This window comes from Hyla sarda, unplaced genomic scaffold (assembly GCF_029499605.1).
Source record: "Hyla sarda isolate aHylSar1 unplaced genomic scaffold, aHylSar1.hap1 scaffold_399, whole genome shotgun sequence".
Lineage (NCBI taxonomy): Eukaryota > Metazoa > Chordata > Amphibia > Anura > Hylidae > Hyla > Hyla sarda.
Window position 1 is genome coordinate 217,503 of NW_026610416.1, and position 22,500 is coordinate 240,002.

Sequence of the window (22,500 nt, forward strand, 5' to 3'; positions counted from 1 at the left end):
ATTGATTTAAATATCCTACATATTCATCCAATTCTTGACATGTGCCCGTCCATAGGATGAACACGTCGTCCACATATCTTAACTATTTCCTCACCTTGTTTCCCAATGGGTGAGCTGGAACATATATCTCCTCAAATTTAGCCAGACTAGGGGCTACTGGAGACCCCATAGAAACTCCTTGTCTCTGTATAAAGAATTCTTCACCAAACCTGAAATAACTTTTAGTAAGTATAAGGTCCAGCAAACCCATTAGGAACCCTATCATAACATAGTAAGAGTATTGTCTTTAATCAATTGTTCCCTGATAGCTATTATACCTTCCTCAACCGGGATGTTGGTATACAAACTTTTGATATCCATAGTACACAGTAAGTACTTTTCCTCTTTATGCAAATGATCCCAAAAAAATCATTAGTGTCAGATAAACAGTTTGGAAGTTTTTTTTTTACCACTTTTTGTAGAAAACCATCCACATACACAGTAAGGGTATGTAGGACTGAGTTGATCCCCGAGACTATACGACGTCCCGGGGGGACAGCTCAAGTCCTTGTGAACCTTGGGGAGTAATTATAGTACAGGGACACGAGGTGTTTCATTAAATAATACATTATTTAGTTCATGAGTTATAATTTCATTACTAGCAGCATCTTCTAGCATCAACTTTATCTCCATTTTCCTCTGTAGGATCTTTATTAAGTTTTAAATACACCTCCTGTTCCTGTAACTGTTTAGCTGCCTCTGCCACATGTAGAGACCGGTCCCATATGACTGTCGCCCCCCCCCCCCCCCCCCCCACCCCCCCCCCTTCTGCTATTCTTTGGAAAATTTTTAATTTTAGTTTATCTATCTCTTTATCCCATTCCTAAATTTGTCGGGTATACATTCCATGTCCATGCTTTTCCTCATATTACGATTAACATAAAAAAAATACATTTTCAAACGTATTCTCCTACAAAATTAGTAAAAGTCGACAAGAAGGTCAAAGCTGGAACTATTAGTTGTAGGTACAATATTAATCATAAGCGCATCGATTTTGGAGGTTTCCCTTTGATCTTGTATGGACCCCATCGGTCGTGCCACCTGTTTTTGTTTTTTCTTTTTGTTTTTGGCATGCCCCTAAAAAAAATTCTGAGCTGCATTTCTTGGTATTATATCACTCATGTTTTGAAGAAAAGAAAGATAAATTTGATAAAACTAGTCTGGCTAGACATTTTTTTTTAAATGGCCATCAGGTATGTGACTAAAGGAGGTTGGTGCTTGAAGAGATAGAGAGTACAGGACAGGAAGAGTTAACATAAAAGAGCTTACTGAGACGCGAAGTATACAGGATCCAGAGGCTAATGACGCCAGCCCAGAATGGGATCAATAAAAACTGTTCATTTAATGTATTTTTGTAAAATTGCTTTACTCTGCAGGATCGTCTTTAATGTGTATTGTATTCACTAATGTTTTTATGTATTTTTATACTTTGTTATAGAACTAATGTTGTGGCAAGAAGTGCATTATATTTAAACATGGTGGTGGGTGTGCACTTTAGGCTTGAGAAAGGGAGCTATATCTCCTGAAATGTCGCCAGTCTAATGGTCGGTGCTCGGATCCACTGAGCAACCCGACTTCCAGCCCGCAGGAGATGTAACAGATCACGGCCAGGAACAGGAGACCTCAATGAGGCTGATGAATCCTAAAAGTGCCTGATCGATGACCTACTGCTACTTTATCACTGGCTGATTATCCTTTGTTGTATCCATTCATTTCTGTTTGTGTAACAGTGGAAGAATTTTTGGATAAAGAAACTGGATTTTTGCAATCCTCGTATGTTGTGCTTTCATTCTTTGTTGCAAATGCCAAAGGTTTCCTCATCATCTTCCTCAGGGGCATGAGTGTGAGGGGTGAGGAGCTATTTACAAGTCCAAAGCCTCTTTCTAAATTTTGTAGAATGTCCTTTACACCTGGACTAATCCTATATTGCTGTTCTTATCTAGACTGCAGCCATACAGACCGAGTCATCTATGGGAATGTAACAAGGGCTTTGTGTCAAGACCATCCACCTGATAACCAGAGATGACCGACACCCTAATACTTTCTACAAGGCGCCATGGCCTGCCCAGATCACCGACACCCTAATACTATCTACAAGGCACCCATGACCAGCCCAGATCACCGACACCCTAATACTATCTACAAGGCACCCGTGACCTGCCCAGATCACTGACACCCTAATACTATCTACAAGGCACCCATGGCCTGCCCAGATCACCGACACCCTAATACTATCTACAAGGCACCCATGGCCTGCCCAGATCACCGACACCCTAATTCTATCTACAAGGCGCCATGACCTGCCCAGATCACCAACATCCTAATACTATCTACAAGGCACCCGTGACCTGCCCAGATCACCGACACCGTAATACTATCTACAAGGCACCCGTGAGCTGCCCAGATCACCGACACCCTAATACTATCTACAAGGCACCCGTGACCTGCCCAGATCACCGACACCCTAATACTATCTACAAGGCACCCATGACCTGCCCAGATCACCGACAACCTAATTCTATCTACAAGGCGCCATGACCAGCCCAGATCACCGACACCCTAATACTATCTTCAAGGCACCCGTGACCTGCCCAGATCACCGACACCCTAATACTATCTACAAGGCACCCATGGCCTGCCCAGATCACCATCACCCTAATACTATCTACAAGGCACCCATAACCTGCCCAGATCACGACACCCTAATACTATCTACAAGGCACCCATGACCTGCCCAGATCAGACACCCTAATACTATCTACAAGGCACCCATGACCTGCCCAGATCACTGACACCCTAATACTATCTACAAGGTACCCATGACCTTCCCAGATCACTGACATCCTAATACTATCTACAAGGTACCCATGACCTGCCCAGATCACTGACATCCTAATACTATCTACAAGGCACCCGTGACCTGCCCAGATCACCAACACCCTAATACTATTTACAAGGCACCCATGACCTGCCCAGATCACAGACACCCTAATGCTATCTACAAGGCACCCATGACCTGTCCAGATCACTCACATCCTAATACTATCATCTACAAGGCACCCATGACCTGCCCAGATCACCAACACCCTAATACTATCTACAAGGCACCCATGACCTGCCCAGATCACCGACAACCTAATTCTATCTACAAGGCGCCATGACCAGCCCAGATCACCGACACCCTAATACTATCTTCAAGGCACCCGTGACCTGCCCAGATCACCGACACCCTAATACTATCTACAAGGCACCCATGACCTGCCCAGATCAGACACCCTAATACTATCTACAAGGCACCCATGACCTGCCCAGATGACTCACATCCTAATACTATCTACAAGGCACCCATGACCTGCCCAGATCACTCACATCCTAATACTATCTACAAGGCACCCGTGACCTGCCCAGATCACCGACACCCTAATACTATCTACAAGGTACCCATGACCTGCCCAGATCAGACACCCTAATACTATCTACAAGGCACCCATGACCTGCCCAGATCACTCACATCCTAATACTATCTACAAGGTGCCATGACCTGCCCAGATCACGGACATCCTAATACTATCTACAAGGCACCCATGAACTGCCCTTTAAAAGGATTACGGATCGTCTGAAATGTCATTGACCCCCCCCCCCCCCCCCCTTTTTTTTTGCAGTATATGAAAAAGAAAAAGCAGACAAAAGTGCAAAAAACATGTGCCGTTCTCTGGTACAGATGGAGTTACCGCTAGCAACAATAGGTTATGCTAACCTTATGGTGTTATGCTCAGAGCACAACACCTACTGAAGTTTGATTATCCAATCCCTGGGTATGTAGCCGGGTGCTGCATGGATCGTATCAGTCACTGGGACTGCAAACTACAGAATAAATCGCAATACTCCTGGTGCTCTCCTAATGAGGATATTGAGAAACTCAAGCGGACAATAAAAACTGATTGATAGATGGTTGGTCCTGTATGGATTGTGTCTTACATTCATAGCACTGTGGACTACGAGTTTCAAGGGGTGGGACCCCCTCTTCATCAGGTCCTCTGAGGACCTGATGAAGAGGGGGTCTCACCCCTTGAAACGCGTAGTCTACAGTGCTATGAATAAAGAATCTTATTTATGAATTTTTATTGTCTGCTTCGGTTTCTCAATATCCTCATCGGGAGAGTGCCAGGAGGATCACGATTGACCCCCCTTTGTGATAGGTCTTTGCTCAGGACATTATTTTTCATTGTGTTGTTTCGGACTCCTGGACATATGTTCCTCTCAGTAAAATGGCCGAACATTTCTGCATCTGACATTATTCATTCCCATAAGATTTGTTTCCGTGTGGTTTGTGTTCACGCCTCATAAAGCCCACAAGCAGGAAACATATGGAACGGCATTGAATACTTGTCATAATCTCCTGGAGAGGGATTCGGGCATCCTGGTGTGGTGGGTCACATGTAGGTGATTTAAATGGGCTTTAAATCCCATCACTAGGGGTCCCCATATCTACTGGGAAACTAACCAATCCTGCAGCAGCATCAGGCTTGTCCATGATTCATACACAAGAGATGACTAATGCATAAGGCTGCATGAGCAGATACACCAATCACCTCCCACCACCACAAAGGAAAGACACGCCCCCTCCCACCAGGCACCAATCACCTCCTACTACCACAAGAGAGGGATACACCCCTCCCACCACCACAAGGGAGAGACACACCCCCTCCCACTACCACAAGGGAGAGACACACCCCCTCCCACCACCACAAGGGAGAGACACACCCCCTCCCACTACCACAAGGGAGGGACAAGCCCCCTCCCACCACCACAAGGAAAAGACACGCCCCCTCCCACCAGGCACCAATCACCTCCTACTACCACAAGAGAGGGATACACCCCTCCCACCACCACAAGGGAGAGACACACCCCCTCCCACTACCACAAGGGAGAGACACACCCCCTCCCACCACCACAAGGGAGAGACACACCCCCTCCCACTACCACAAGGGAGGGACAAGCCCCTTCCCCTGAGAGGATTTCCAGCTAATGAAAAGAGGTATTTTTATAATAAATATAGGGGATAGAGACAAATAAGATGTACATGGTCAGGATAAGGGACAGATTATTATTTTTTCGTGGGACCTGACAGGTACTGATCCGACGCTTTACTGCTGGAGACAATGAGGATATATATGTGGGGCAGCATAGACAGATATAAAGGGTGACCCCAACCTAAGTGATGTAGGAGAGCCTTGGTGGTGGACTACACTAGAAAAATTAATTTATAGAAACTCAATCTTCTCGTGTGCAGTTTTGTTCGGCTAATGGTCTGGAGTACCTGGTTGGCCGCGTGTGGATCGGTGTTTGGCTTATCGTGATCGTCGTGGCCACTGTGGCCTGTGAAGGAAGCTTCTTGGTTCGCTATGTCTCCCGCTTCACGCAGGAAATCTTCTCTATCCTGATCTCACTCATCTTCATCTATGAGACTTTCTACAAACTGTTCAAGGTGAGAATCAATCATTTCCCATCACAGTTTCTGTCCCATGTCAGAAAATGTCCCTCCTCCATCTTGTCCTAGGGCCATGGACATTTTGGCAGCTTTTCTGACTACATCTTTTCCACCACTTTGGCTCTTAGGTCTTCCAGGAGCATCCTCTGACTAACTGCAGGAATCTGACAGTCTCTGAGCTCCTTAATATGACTGATCTCCTGCAACACAATGAGACAGAGATGGAAGTGACCCCAAAAATCACAGGACAACCCAACACCGCGCTCCTGTCACTGGTACTGATGGCGGGCACCTTCTTCATCGCCTTCTTCCTGAGGAAGCTGAAGAACAGCAACTTCTTTCCTGGAAGGGTGAATAATCACTTCCATTCCTCACAGTCCACGTTACCCCACAATATACAATGTATAACACAATCCGTACAGGATCAACCATCTCTGAGAACATACCTCACAGTCCACGTTACCCCACAATATACAATGTATGACACAATCCATACAGGATCAACCATCTCTGAGAACATACCCCACAGTCCACGTTACCACACAATATACAATGTATAACACAATCCGTACAGGACCAACCATCTCTGAGAACATACCTCACAGTCCACGTTACCCCACAATATACATGTATAACACAATCCATACAGGACCAACCATCTCTGAGAACATACCCCACAGTCCACATTACCCCACAATATACAATGTATAACACAATCAATACAGGACCAACCATCTCTGAGAACATACCTCACATTTCATGTTACCCCACAATATACAATGTATAACACAATCCATACAGGATCAACCATCTCTGAGAACATACCTCACTGTCCACGTTACCCCACAATATACAATGTATGACACAATCCATACAGGACCAACCATCTCTGAGAACATACCTCACAGTCCACGTTACCCCACAATATACATGTATAACACAATCCGTACAGGACCAACCATCTCTGAGATCATACCCCACAGTCCACGTTACCCCACAATATACAATGTATAACACAATCCATACAGGATCAACCATCTCTGAGAACATACCTCACAGTCCACGTTACCACACAATATACAATGTATGACACAATCCATACAGGACCAACCATCTCTGAGATCATACCCCACAGTCCACGTTACCCCACAATATACAATGTATAACACAATCCATACAGGATCAACCATCTCTGAGAACATACCTCACAGTCCACGTTACCCCACAATATACAATGTATGACACAATCCATACAGGACCAACCATCTCTGAGAACATACCTCACAGTCCACGTTACCCCACAATATACAATGTATGACACAATCCATACAGGACCAACCATCTCTGAGAACATACCCCACAGTCCACGTTACCCCACAATATACATGTATAAAACAATCCATACAGGACCAACCATCTCTGAGATCATACCCCACAGTCCACGTTACCCCACAATATACAATGTATAACACAATCCATACAGGACCAACCATCTCTGAGAACATACCTCACAGTCCACGTTACCCCACAATATACATGTATAAAACAATCCATACAGGACCAACCATCTCTGAGATCATACCCCACAGTCCACGTTACCCCACAATATACAATGTATAACACAATCCATACAGGACCAACCATCTCTGAGAACATACCTCACAGTCCACGTTACCCCACAATATACAATGTATAACACAATCCGTACAGGACAAACCATCTCTGAGAACATACCCCACAGTCCACGTTACCCCACAATATACATGTATAAAACAATCCATACAGGACCAACCATCTCTGAGATCATACCCCACAGTCCACGTTACCCCACAATATACAATGTATAACACAATCCATACAGGACCAACCATCTCTGAGAACATACCTCACATTTCATGTTACCCCACAATATACAATGTATAACACAATCCATACAGGATCAACCATCTCTGAGAACATACCTCACAGTCCACATTACCCCACAATATACAATGTATAACACAATCCATACAGGACCAACCATCTCTGAGAACATACCTCACTGTCCACGTTACCCCACAATATACAATGTATGACACAATCCATACAGGACCAACCATCTCTGAGAACATACCTCACATTTCATGTTACCCCACAATATACAATGTATAACACAATCCATACAGGATCAACCATCTCTGAGAACATTCCTCACAGTCCACATTACCCCACAATATACAATGTATAACACAATCCATACAGGACCAACCATCTCTGAGAACATACCTCACATTTCATGTTACCCCACAATATACAATGTATAACACAATCCATACAGGATCAACCATCTCTGAGAACATACCTCACAGTCCACGTTACCCCACAATATACAATGTATAACACAATCCATACAGGACCAACCATCTCTGAGATCATACCCCACAGTCCACGTTACCCCACAATATACAATGTATAACACAATCCATACAGGATCAACCATCTCTGAGAACATACCTCACAGTCCACGTTACCCCACAATATACAATGTATAACACAATCCGTACAGGATCAACCATCTCTGAGAACATACCTCACAGTCCACATTACCCCACAATATACAATGTATAACACAATCCATACAGGACCAACCATCTCTGAGAACATACCCCACAGTCCACGTTACCCCACAATATACAATGTATAACACAATCCATACAGGACCAACCATCTCTGAGAACATACCTCACAGTCCACGTTACCCCACAATATACAATGTATAACACAATCCGTACAGGACAAACCATCTCTGAGAACATACCCCACAGTCCACGTTACCCCACAATATACATGTATAAAACAATCCATACAGGACCAACCATCTCTGAGATCATACCCCACAGTCCACGTTACCCCACAATATACAATGTATAACACAATCCATACAGGACCAACCATCTCTGAGAACATACCTCACAGTCCACGTTACCCCACAATATACATGTATAAAACAATCCATACAGGACCAACCATCTCTGAGATCATACCCCACAGTCCACGTTACCCCACAATATACAATGTATAACACAATCCATACAGGACCAACCATCTCTGAGAACATACCTCACAGTCCACGTTACCACACAATATACAATGTATGACACAATCCATACAGGACCAACCATCTCTGAGATCATACCCCACAGTCCACGTTACCCCACAATATACAATGTATAACACAATCCATACAGGATCAACCATCTCTGAGAACATACCTCACATTTCATGTTACCCCACAATATACAATGTATAACACAATCCATACAGGATCAACCATCTCTGAGAACATTCCTCACAGTCCACGTTACCCCCACAATATACAATGTATGACACAATCCGTACAGGATCAACCATCTCTGAGAACATACCTCACAGTCCACGTTACCCCACAATATACATGTATAACACAATCCATACAGGATCAACCATCTCTGAGAACATTCCTCACAGTCCACGTTACCCCCACAATATACAATGTATGACACAATCCGTACAGGATCAACCATCTCTGAGAACATACCCCACAGTGCACGTTACCCCACAATATACAATGTATGACACAATCCATACAGGATCAACCATCTCTGAGAACATACCCCACAGTCCACGTTACCCCACAATATACAATGTATAACACAATCCATACAGGATCAACCATCTCTGAGGACATACCTCACAGTCCACGTTACCCCACAATATACAATGTATAACACAATCCATACAGGATCAACCATCTCTGAGAACATTCCTCACAGTCCTCGTTACCCCACAATATACAATGTATAACACAATCCATACAGGATCAACCATCTCTGAGAACATACCCCACAGTGCACGTTACTCAACAATATACAATGTATAACACAATCCATACAGGACCAACCATCTCTGAGATCATACCCCACAGTCCACATTACCCCACAATATACATGTATAAAACAATCCATACAGGACCAACCATCTCTGAGATCATACCCCACAGTCCACGTTACCCCACAATATACAATGTATAACACAATCCATACAGGACCAACCATCTCTGAGAACATTCCTCACAGTCCACGTTACCCCACAATATACAATGTATAACACAATCCGTACAGGATCAACCATCTCTGAGAACATACCCCACAGTCCACGTTACCCCACAATATACAATGTATAACACAATCCATACAGGATCAACCATCTCTGAGAACATCCCTCACAGTCCACGTTACCACACAATATACAATGTATGACACAATCCATACAGGACCAACCATCTCTGAGAACATTCCTCACAGTCCACGTTACCCCACAATATACAATGTATGACACAATCCATACAGGACCAACCATCTCTGAGAACATACCTCACAGTCCACGTTACCCCACAATATACAATGTATAACACAATCCATACAGGATCAACCATCTCTGAGAACATACCCCACAGTCCACGTTACCCCACAATATACAATGTATAACACAATCCATACAGGATCAACCATCTCTGAGAACATACCCCACAGTCCACGTTACCCCACAATATACAATGTATAACACAATCCGTACAGGACCAACCATCTCTGAGAACATACCTCACAGTCCACATTACCCCACAATATACAATGTATAACACAATCCGTACAGGATCAACCATCTCTGAGAACATACCCCACAGTCCACGTTACCCCACAATATACAATGTATAACACAATCCATACAGGATCAACCATCTCTGAGAACATACCTCACAGTCCACATTACCCCACAATATACAATGTATAACACAATCCGTACAGGATCAACCATCTCTGAGAACATACCCCACAGTCCACGTTACCCCACAATATACAATGTATGACACAATCCATACAGGACCAACCATCTCTGAGAACATACCCCACAGTCCACGTTACCCCACAATATACAATGTATAACACAATCCATACAGGATCAACCATCTCTGAGAACATACCTCACAGTTCACATTACCCCACAATATACAATGTATAACACAATCCGTACAGGATCAACCATCTCTGAGAACATACCCCACAGTCCACGTTACCCCACAATATACAATGTATGACACAATCCATACAAGACCAACCATCTCTGAGATCATACCCCACAGTCCACGTTACCCCACAATATACAATGTATGACACAATCCGTACAGGATCAACCATCTCTGAGAACATACCCCACAGTCCACGTTACCCCACAATATACAATGTATAACACAATCCATACAGGATCAACCATCTCTGAGAACATCCCTCACAGTCCACGTTACCCCCACAATATACAATGTATGACACAATCCATACAGGACCAACCATCTCTGAGAACATTCCTCACAGTCCACGTTACCCCACAATATACATGTATAACACAATCCATACAGAACCAACCATCTCTGTGAACATACCCCACAATATACAATGTATAACACAATCCATACAGAACCAACCATCTCTGTGAACATACCCCACAGTCCACGTTACCCCACAATATACATGTATAAAACAATCCATACAGGACCAACCATCTCTGAGATCATACCCCACAGTCCACGTTACCCCACATTATACAATGTATGACACAATCCGTACAGGATCAACCATCTCTGAGGACATACCTCACAGTCCACGTTACCACACAATATACAATGTATGACACAATCCATACAGGACCAACCATCTCTGAGATCATACCCCACAGTCCACGTTACCCCACAATATACATGTATAACACAATCCGTACAGGATCAACCATCTCTGAGAACATACCTCACAGTCCACGTTACCACACAATATACAATGTATGACACAATCCATACAGGATCAACCATCTCTGAGAACATACCTCACTGTCCACGTTACCCCACAATATACAATGTATAACACAATCCATACAGGACCAACCATCTCTGAGAACATACCTCACATTTCATGTTACCCCACAATATACAATGTATAACACAATCCATACAGGATCAACCATCTCTGAGAACATACCTCACAGTCCACGTTACCCCACAATATACAATGTATAACACAATCCGTACAGGACCAACCATCTCTGAGAACATTCCTCACAGTCCACATTACCCCACAATATACAATGTATAACACAATCCGTACAGGATCAACCATCTCTGAGAACATACCTCACAGTCCACGTTACCACACAATATACAATGTATGACACAATCCATACAGGACCAACCATCTCTGAGAACATACCTCACTGTCCACGTTACCCCACATTATACAATGTATGACACAATCCATACAGGACCAACCATCTCTGAGAACATACCTCACATTTCATGTTACCCCACAATATACAATGTATAACACAATCCATACAGGATCAACCATCTCTGAGAACATACCTCACAGTCCACATTACCCCACAATATACAATGTATAACACAATCCGTACAGGATCAACCATCTCTGAGAACATACCCCACAGTCCACGTTACCCCACAATATACAATGTATAGCACAATCCATACAGGATCAACCATCTCTGAGAACATACCTCACAGTCCACGTTACCCCACAATATACAATGTATGACACAATCCATACAGGACCAACCATCTCTGAGAACATACCTCACAGTCCACGTTACCCCACAATATACATGTATAACACAATCCGTACAGGATCAACCATCTCTGAGAACATACCTCACTGTCCACGTTACCCCACAATATACAATGTATGACACAATCCATACAGGACCAACCATCTCTGAGAACATACCTCACATTTCATGTTACCCCACAATATACAATGTATAACACAATCCATACAGGATCAACCATCTCTGAGAACATACCTCACAGTCCACATTACCCCACAATATACAATGTATAACACAATCCGTACAGGATCAACCATCTCTGAGAACATACCTCACAGTCCACGTTACCCCACAATATACAATGTATGACACAATCCATACAGGACCAACCATCTCTGAGAACATACCTCACAGTCCACGTTACCACACAATATACAATGTATGACACAATCCATACAGGATCAACCATCTCTGAGAACATACCTCACAGTCCACGTTACCCCACAATATACAATGTATGACACAATCCATACAGGACCAACCATCTCTGAGAACATACCTCACATTTCATGTTACCCCACAATATACAATGTATAACACAATCCGTACAGGATCAACCATCTCTGAGAACATACCCCACAGTCCACGTTACCCCACAATATACAATGTATAACACAATCCGTACAGGTTCAACCATCTCTGAGAACATACCCCACAGTCCACGTTACCCCCACAATATACAATGTATAAAACAATCCATACAGGACCAACCATCTCTGAGATCATACCCCACAGTCCACGTTACCCCACAATATACATGTATAAAACAATCCATACAGGACCAACCATCTCTGAGATCATACCCCACAGTCCACGTTACCCCACAATATACAATGTATAACACAATCCATACAGGATCAACCATCTCTGAGAACATACCTCACAGTCCACATTACCCCACAATATACAATGTATAACACAATCCATACAGGACCAACCATCTCTGAGAACATACCTCACAGTCCACGTTACCCCACAATATACAATGTATGACACAATCCATACAGGACCAACCATCTCTGAGGACATTCCTCACAGTCCACGTTACGCCACAATATACAATGTATAACACAATCCATACAGGACCAACCATCTCTGAGAACATACCTCACAGTCCACGTTACCCCACAATATACAATGTATAACACAATCCGTACAGGACAAACCATCTCTGAGAACATACCCCACAGTCCACGTTACCCCACAATATACATGTATAAAACAATCCATACAGGACCAACCATCTCTGAGATCATACCCCACAGTCCACGTTACCCCACAATATACAATGTATAACACAATCCATACAGGACCAACCATCTCTGAGAACATACCTCACATTTCATGTTACCCCACAATATACAATGTATAACACAATCCATACAGGATCAACCATCTCTGAGAACATACCTCACAGTCCACATTACCCCACAATATACAATGTATAACACAATCCATACAGGACCAACCATCTCTGAGGACATACCTCACAGTCCACGTTACCCCACAATATACAATGTATAACACAATCCATACAGGATCAACCATCTCTGAGAACATTCCTCACAGTCCTCGTTACCCCACAATATACAATGTATAACACAATCCGTACAGGACAAACCATCTCTGAGAACATACCCCACAGTGCACGTTACTCAACAATATACAATGTATAACACAATCCATACAGGACCAACCATCTCTGAGATCATACCCCACAGTCCACGTTACCCCACAATATACAATGTATAAAACAATCCATACAGGACCAACCATCTCTGAGATCATACCCCACAGTCCACGTTACCCCACAATATACATGTATAAAACAATCCATACAGGACCAACCATCTCTGAGATCATACCCCACAGTCCACGTTACCCCACAATATACAATGTATAACACAATCCGTACAGGACCAACCATCTCTGAGAACATACCCCACAGTCCACGTTACCCCACAATATACAATGTATGACACAATCCGTACAGGATCAACCATCTCTGAGAACATACCCCACAGTCCACGTTACCCCACAATATACAATGTATAACACAATCCATACAGGATCAACCATCTCTGAGAACATACCTCACAGTCCACGTTACCCCACAATATACAATGTATAACACATTCTGTCCAGGATCAACCATCTCTGAGAACATCCCTCACAGTCCACGTTACCCCCACAATATACAATGTATGACACAATCCATACAGGACCAACCATCTCTGAGAACATTCCTCACAGTCCACGTTACCCCACAATATACAATGTATGACACAATCCATACAGGACCAACCATCTCTGAGAACATACCTCACAGTCCACGTTACCCCACAATATACAATGTATAACACAATCCATACAGGATCAACCATCTCTGAGAACATACCTCACAGTCCACATTACCCCACAATATACAATGTATAACACAATCCGTACAGGATCAACCATCTCTGAGAACATACCCCACAGTCCACGTTACCCCACAATATACAATGTATGACACAATCCATACAGGACCAACCATCTCTGAGAACATACCCCACAGTCCACGTTACCCCCACAATATACAATGTATGACACAATCCATACAGGACCAACCATCTCTGAGAACATACCTCACAGTCCACGTTACCCCACAATATACATGTATAACACAATCCGTACAGGATCAACCATCTCTGAGAACATACCTCACAGAATATACAATGTATGACACAATCCATACAAGACCAACCATCTCTGAGATCATACCCCACAGTCCACGTTACCCCACAATATACAATGTATGACACAATCCGTACAGGATCAACCATCTCTGAGAACATACCCCACAGTCCACGTTACCCCACAATATACAATGTATAACACAATCCATACAGGATCAACCATCTCTGAGAACATACCTCACAGTCCACGTTACCCCACAATATACAATGTATAACACATTCTGTCCAGGATCAACCATCTCTGAGAACATCCCTCACAGTCCACGTTACCCCCACAATATACAATGTATGACACAATCCATACAGGACCAACCATCTCTGAGAACATTCCTCACAGTCCACGTTACCCCACAATATACAATGTATAACACAATCCATACAGAACCAACCATCTCTGTGAACATACCCCACAGTCCACGTTACCCCACAATATACATGTATAAAACAATCCATACAGGACCAACCATCTCTGAGATCATACCCCACAGTCCACGTTACCCCACATTATACAATGTATGACACAATCCGTACAGGATCAACCATCTCTGAGGACATACCTCACAGTCCACGTTACCCCACAATATACAATGTATAACACATGGTTTCTGGTTTCAGGTTCGCCGTATCATCGGAGACTTCGGGGTTCCCATTGCTATTCTTATCATGGTCTTGGTGGACTTCAGTATAACAGATACTTACACTCAGGTAAGTGGCACTTCATACTGATCCATAGATCCAGCCTTACTGTAGTCCTCAAACCCAACCATTCCAGGGACACCAGGGCTGACAATATCTCATATCTATTTGGGTTCATAGAAACTGAGTGTCCCCAATGGATTCAAGGTGACTTCGCCGGAGAAGAGGGGCTGGGTGATGAACCCTCTGGGGTCTGCGGAGCCCTTTCCCATCTGGATGATGTTTGCCAGTGTTCTTCCAGCTATTCTGGTCTATATCCTGATCTTCATGGAGACTCAGATCACTACGTAGGTCTTGTTTCGGACACTTTCCCTGTATCCCTGAGATAGCTCGTGGTGACTGTTCGTCTCGTTGCAGGTTAATAATAAGTAAGAAGGAGCGGATGCTGGTAAAGGGCTCGGGGTTTCATCTTGATTTACTCCTCATCGTGGTCATGGGTGGAATATGTGCCCTTTTTGGCTTGCCGTGGATGGCGGCTACAACTGTGCGCTCAGTCACACATGCCAATGCGTTAACAGTTATGAGTAAGGCCGTCGCCCCTGGTGATAAACCAAAAATTCAAGAGGTCAAAGAGCAGAGAGTGACAGGATTGCTGGTGGCCATCCTCGTAGGTGAGACATCTTGTCCCGGTTTAGCTTTGTTTCCAGTATATGAACATATGTGTGTGGACACTTTTGTGCCTCATGGCGTTTGTCCTGTAATGTCCACCACAAATACCCTTAGGCCTCATTCACACTGCCGTCCAGCTCCGTAAGGCTTAGCAGAGAAAAAAACAAAACAATGCAAGCACAACCTTTTTCTCTGCTAGATTCCTGTAAAATTACCGGATCACCGACAGACCCCATGCAAGTGAATGCATCAGACCCGTTTCAGGGTCCGATCGGCTCAAGAAAAAAAAAAAGAAAAAAAAAGAGCCGATCGGACTCGGAACAGGTTGGATGCACACAGCAATGTGAACCTCGCCTTACTGAGAGGGGACACTGGAAATAGATCAGCAGAATGACCCCACACCGTATAATGATCAGCCGAATGACCCGACACCAGATATAGATCAGCACAATGACCCCCACACCAGATCTAGTTCAGCAGAATAACCCCACACCGGATATAGATCAGCACAATGACCCCACACCGGATCTAGTTCAGCAGAATGACCCCACACTGGATATAGATCATCAGAATGACCCCACACTGGAAATAGATCATCAGAATGACCCCACACTGGAAATAGATCCGCAGAATGACCCCACACCAGACATAGATCAGCAGAATGACCCCACACCGGATATAGATTGGCAGAATGACCCCAGACCGGATATAGATCGGCAGAATGACTCCAGACCGGATATAGATCGGCAGAATGACCCCAGACCGGATATAGATCGGCAGAATGACCCCAGACCGGATATAAATCAGCACAATGACCTCCACACCGAATATAGATCAGCACAATTACACCCACCCTGGATATAGATCAGCAAAATTGACATCACACTAAATATAGATCAGCACATGACCCAGCACTAGATATAGATTAGTACAGTGACCCCCCCACCACCACCAAATATAGATCAGCACAATGACCCTCACACCAGATATAGATCAGCACAATGACCCCCCACACCAAATATAGATCAGCACATGACCCGACATCGGATAGAGATCAGTACAATGACCCCCCCCCCCCCCCCCCCAAATATAGATCAGCACAATGACCCCCACACCAGATATAGATCAGCACAATGACTCCCACACCGGATATAGATCAGCACAATGACCCCACACCGGATATAGATCAGCAGAATGACCACATTAGACATAAATCAGCAGAATTCAATGTTGACTTCACTCGCTTACTTGACAGGCCTTTCCATTGTGATTGGGGATCTTCTACGAAAGATCCCATTGGCTGTGCTGTTTGGGATCTTCTTGTACATGGGGGTCACCTCACTTAATGGCATCCAGTTCTACGAGCGCGTCCAACTCTTACTGAAACCCCCAAAGCATCACCCTGATGAGATCTATGCCAAGAAGGTAAGTGGTCACTGCTGTCCTGTATATCTACGACACCCTGGTCATACCATCGGTCATCCAGTCTATACTAGGCCGGTCATCATAAGTAATGGTAGTCTCTCACTCTTAGGTACGCTCACTCAGGATGCATCTCTTCACTGCCCTGCAACTGGTGTGTCTAGCCATCCTGTGGGCTGTTATGTCTACTGCGGCGTCTCTCGCCTTCCCCTTCATCCTTATTCTGACAGTTCCTCTGAGGCTCTTCATACTGAGGAGAATCTTCACTGACCGGGAATTAAAATGCGTAAGTGACCAAACGCCCACTGGCTGTAAATGTAGATCTAATACGTAACACATGCGTTTTATCAGAGCTGACAACTCCGTCAAGATGTCTTCTCTTCCTATCTCTCCATAGTTGGACGCGGATGATGTGCAGCCAATTTTCGATGAACAGGAGGGGGTAGACGAATACAATGAGATGCCAATGCCGGTGTAAATGTTTCCTGTGTCTTGGATACGTTGGTCTTAGCCAGAACAGCTCAGCAGCCCCTTCTTGGTTGACACACCCATGGAATTTTTCTACACTCAACTATAGAAGCGACTTCTGGAGGGTGGGTTGTGCTCCTAGGAGGTGGAGCATAGATTCCACTCTGCAGAGCTGGCGCTTCTGTAGATAGACATTACACGTGATTGACAGCTCTTAGGGACATCACTGTTACATTATTCTGGACTTGTGAAGCAGCCATCCTCCCTGGATATTAATTGGTTCTAGGGTGGAAATATTTGTCTTTTGTGAGGATACAGCTCTCTGAGAGGCAATCATATGTTTGGGGAGGACAATATATTGGCAGTGGGGTCAGTAGGCTGATACTCAGTATTATTACACAAGAGGGGGAGTGAGCACCCACCATCGAAGACAATTCAATACTGCCTCCCCCCCCCAAGAAGCAGAATGCTAGCACTGACATCGGGCAATGAGCCACAAACATGATGCCACTGGTTTGGGACCACAAGCTGGAAGGTCCCCATAGAATGTATTACTTATCCGGACAATCACAGCTCCCTGTGTGTTACCTTTGTATTACCCCCACCTCATGTGTGTGCGTACTGAATCCTTCTGTGGCAGATAAAACAGTCAGTCTATAAAGTAGAAGTATTCACATAATTTCATCTGTGAAAAATAGATAATAAATAGTAAATTTACATGTCTGAAAAAGTTGAAAATATGTGACGAGAAACCTACTATCCCCGCCCGGGGCAGGGCAAGGAGCTAAATGCTCCTAAACCGAACACCAAGGTATCAATGTTACAATCTGCGGCAGGTATTGTATCGTGATCATATAGCTACGCCCTTCTAGCAACTACAGGTGCATTGTGGGAGAGTATTCCTAGCCGAGAAGAGAGCACTATAATACAGGTAGAGGACGGTACGGTATACAATCATGGCCATAAATGTTGGCACCCCTGACATTTTTCTAGAAAATGTATTTCTCACAGGAAAGGATTGCAGTAACACGTTTTGCTATACACACCTTTATTCCCTTTGTATTGGAACTAAACCAAAAAAAGGAGGAAAAGAAGCAAATTGGACATAATGGGGGACATTTATCATCGTTGCTATGGTAAACAAGTTCTGTAGGCATTTTTTTCTTGCTTCTGGCTTTGCTTATGTGTGACACATTTATTATACTATCATGGTGGGTTGATAAATTTGGCTTACATAAGCAAAAACCAATAAATCACTTTTGAATACCATATTTTTTTTTAGCATACATAAGCAAAAAACAATAAATGACTTCAGAACACAACAAGGTGTGATATATATATGTTTTTTTTTTTACCTTTCCCCCCCCCTTCCTTTGTACAGTTGTAATATATTTCCCGCTGGAGCTGTGATCTCGGCTGCGCGCGGGAAATAAAAAATTTGCTCTCAGAAGCCGTTCTGTGCGCCGGCTCCGGGCTGACTTACATTTACACAGTTTTTGAGGGCTTGCAACTTTTTGTGCGACTTTCGCACTTGATAAATCCCTGACCACTGCCAAGTAACAAATATAATTGACTTTCGTACGCTCTTTTGTAGCTTTTTGCTTACAGCCAAAAGTCGCACAAAAAATTGCTTAAGTGCTAATGCGACTTTTGTAAGCAAATAAAAAAAGCTCTAAATCCCTTGATAAATGCCCCCCAATGTCACTAAACTCCAAAAATGGTCTGGACACAATTATTGGCACCTTTCATAATTGTGGATAAATAAGATTGTTTCCAGCCTGTGATGTTCCTTTATACTCACCTGGGCAAGTAACAGGAGTGGGCTATATAAAAATCACACCTGAAAGCAGATAAAAAGGAGAGAAGTTCACTTAGTCTTTGCATTGTGTGTCTGTGTGTGGCACACTAAGCATGGACAACAGAAAGAGAAGAAGAGAACTGCCTGAGGACTTGGGAACCAAAATTGTGGTAAATATCAACAATCTCAAGGTTACAAGTCCATCTCCAGAGATCTAGATTTGTCTTTGTCCACAGTGCGGAACATTATCAAGAAGTTTACAACCCATAGCACTGTAGATAATCTCCCTGGGGGTGGACGGAAGAGAAAACTGATGAAAGGTGTCACCGCAGGATAGTCCGGATGGTGGATAAGCAGCCCCAAACAAGTTCCAAAGGTATTCAAGCTGTCCTGCAGGCTCAGGGAGCATCAGTGTCAGCGAAAACTATCCGTCCACATTTAACCCCTTAAGGACGCAGGGTTTTTCCGTTTTTGCATTTTAATTTTTTCCTCATCACCTTCCAGAAATCATAACGCTTTCAATTTTGCACATAAAATTCCATATGAAGCTTATTTTTTGCGCCACCAATTCTACTTTGCAGTGACAGTCATTTCACCCAAAAATCCACGGCGAAACGGGAAAAAAATTGTGCGACAAAATTGAAGAAAAAAATGTCATTTTGTAACTTTTGGGGGCTTCCGTTTCTACGCAGTTCATTTTTCGGTAAAAATAACACCTTATCTTTATTCTGTAGGTCCATACGGTATGAGGGCTCATTTTTTGCGCCGTGTTCTGAAGTTTTTATCGGTACCATTTTTGTATTGATTGGACTATTTGATCACTTTTTAATCATATAAAAAGTGACCAAAAATACACTATTTTGGACTTTGGAATTTTTTTGCGCGCACGCCATTGACTGTGAGATTTGATTAATGATATATTTTTATAGCTCGGACATTTCCGCACGCGGCGATACCACAAATGTTTATTTTTATTTACAGTTTTGTTTTTTTTTTTAATGGGAAAAGGGGGGTGATTCAAACTTTTATTAGGGAAGGGGTTAAATGGCCTTTGTTAGCTTTTTTCTGCATTGTTATAGCTCCCATAGGGACCTAAAACACTGCACACACTGATCTCCTATGCTGATCATTGTTATCCCATAGGAGACTATAACACTGCACACACTGATCTCTTATACTGATCATTATTATCCCATAGGAGACTATAACACTGCACACACTGATCTCTTATACTGATCATTATTATCCCATAGGAGGCTATAACACTAATCACACTGATCTCTTATACTGATCATTGTTATCCCATAGGAGACTATAACACTGCACACACTGATCTCTTATACTGATCATTGTTATCCCATAGGAGACTATAACACTAATCACACTGATCTCTTATACTGATCATTGTTATCCCATAGGAGACTATAACACTGCACACACTGATCTCCTATGCTGAGTCCCTGCAAAGCAATAGCTTTGCATGGATCAGGGAGATAGGGGCTCGATTGCTCAAGCCAGTAGCTCAGGCTTGGAGCAATCAATCGACGATCGGACGCCGCGGAGACAGGTAAGGGGACCTCCGCCTGCGTCCCAGCTGATCGGAACATCGCGATTTTATCGCGATGTCCCGATCAGCCCGACTGAGCTGCCGGGAAGCGTTTACTTTCGCTTTCAGACGCGGCGGTCAACTTTGATCGCTGCGTCTGAAGGGTTAACAGCGCGCGGCACAACAATCGATGCCGTGCGCTGTTAGCCCCGGGTCCCGGCTAGGATTAGCAGCTGGGACCGACCCGGTGTGATGTTTTAAAGACCGGGACCGGGCGTACAGGTACGCCCTACGTCCTTAAGGGATTAAATGAAATGCTATGGAGGAGACCCAGGAGGACCCCACTATTGAGGAGACCCAGGAGGACCCCACTATGGAGGAGACCCAGGAGGACCCCACTATTGAGGAGACCCAGGAGGACCCCACTATGGAGGAGACCCAGGAGGACCCCACTATTGAGGAGACCCAGGAGGACCCCACTATTGAGGAGACCCAGGAGGACCCCACTATGGAGGAGACCCAGGAGGACCCCACTATGGAGGAGACCCAGGAGGACCCCACTGCTGACACAGAGACATAAAAAAGAAAGACTACATTTTACCAAAATGAACTTGAGTAACCAAAATCCTTCTGGGAAAACGTCTTGTGGACAGATGAGACCAAGATAGAGCTTTTTGGTAAAGCGCATCATTCTACTGTTTACTGAAAACGGAATGAGGCCTACAAAGAAAAGAGCACAGTACCTACAGTGACATATGGGGGAGGTCAGTGATGTTTTGGGTTGTTTTGCTGCCTCTGGCACTGGGGGCCTTGAATGTGTACAAGACATCATGAAATCTGAGGATTACCAATGGATTTTGGGTCGCACTGTACAGCCCAGTGTCAGAAAGCTGGGTTTGTGTCCGAGATCTTGGGTCTTCCAGCAGGACAATGACCCCAAACATATGTCAAAAAGCCCCAGAAATGGACGACAACAAAGCGCTGGAGAGTTCTGAAGTGTCAGCAATGA

At 44.0% G+C, this 22,500-nt stretch overlaps 1 protein-coding gene across 4 annotated transcripts in view; it reads left to right on the forward strand.

The window, feature by feature from the left end:
• SLC4A2 (solute carrier family 4 member 2) overlaps positions 1 to 19,796 on the forward strand; it is a 218,033-nt gene extending 198,237 nt beyond the window's left edge. For all 4 annotated transcript variants that reach the window (XM_056553833.1, XM_056553831.1, XM_056553832.1 and 1 more), the window contains exons 16-23: positions 5,333 to 5,527; positions 5,659 to 5,880; positions 15,568 to 15,657; positions 15,769 to 15,935; positions 16,006 to 16,259; positions 17,513 to 17,682; positions 17,792 to 17,965; positions 18,077 to 19,796. In XM_056553833.1, coding sequence (XP_056409808.1) covers positions 5,333 to 5,527; positions 5,659 to 5,880; positions 15,568 to 15,657; positions 15,769 to 15,935; positions 16,006 to 16,259; positions 17,513 to 17,682; positions 17,792 to 17,965; positions 18,077 to 18,157 — 1,353 coding nt within the window. In that variant the 3' untranslated portion in view covers positions 18,158 to 19,796. The remainder of the gene's footprint in view (positions 1 to 5,332; positions 5,528 to 5,658; positions 5,881 to 15,567; positions 15,658 to 15,768; positions 15,936 to 16,005; positions 16,260 to 17,512; positions 17,683 to 17,791; positions 17,966 to 18,076) is intronic.
• The last annotated feature ends 2,704 nt before the right edge of the window (positions 19,797 to 22,500 follow it).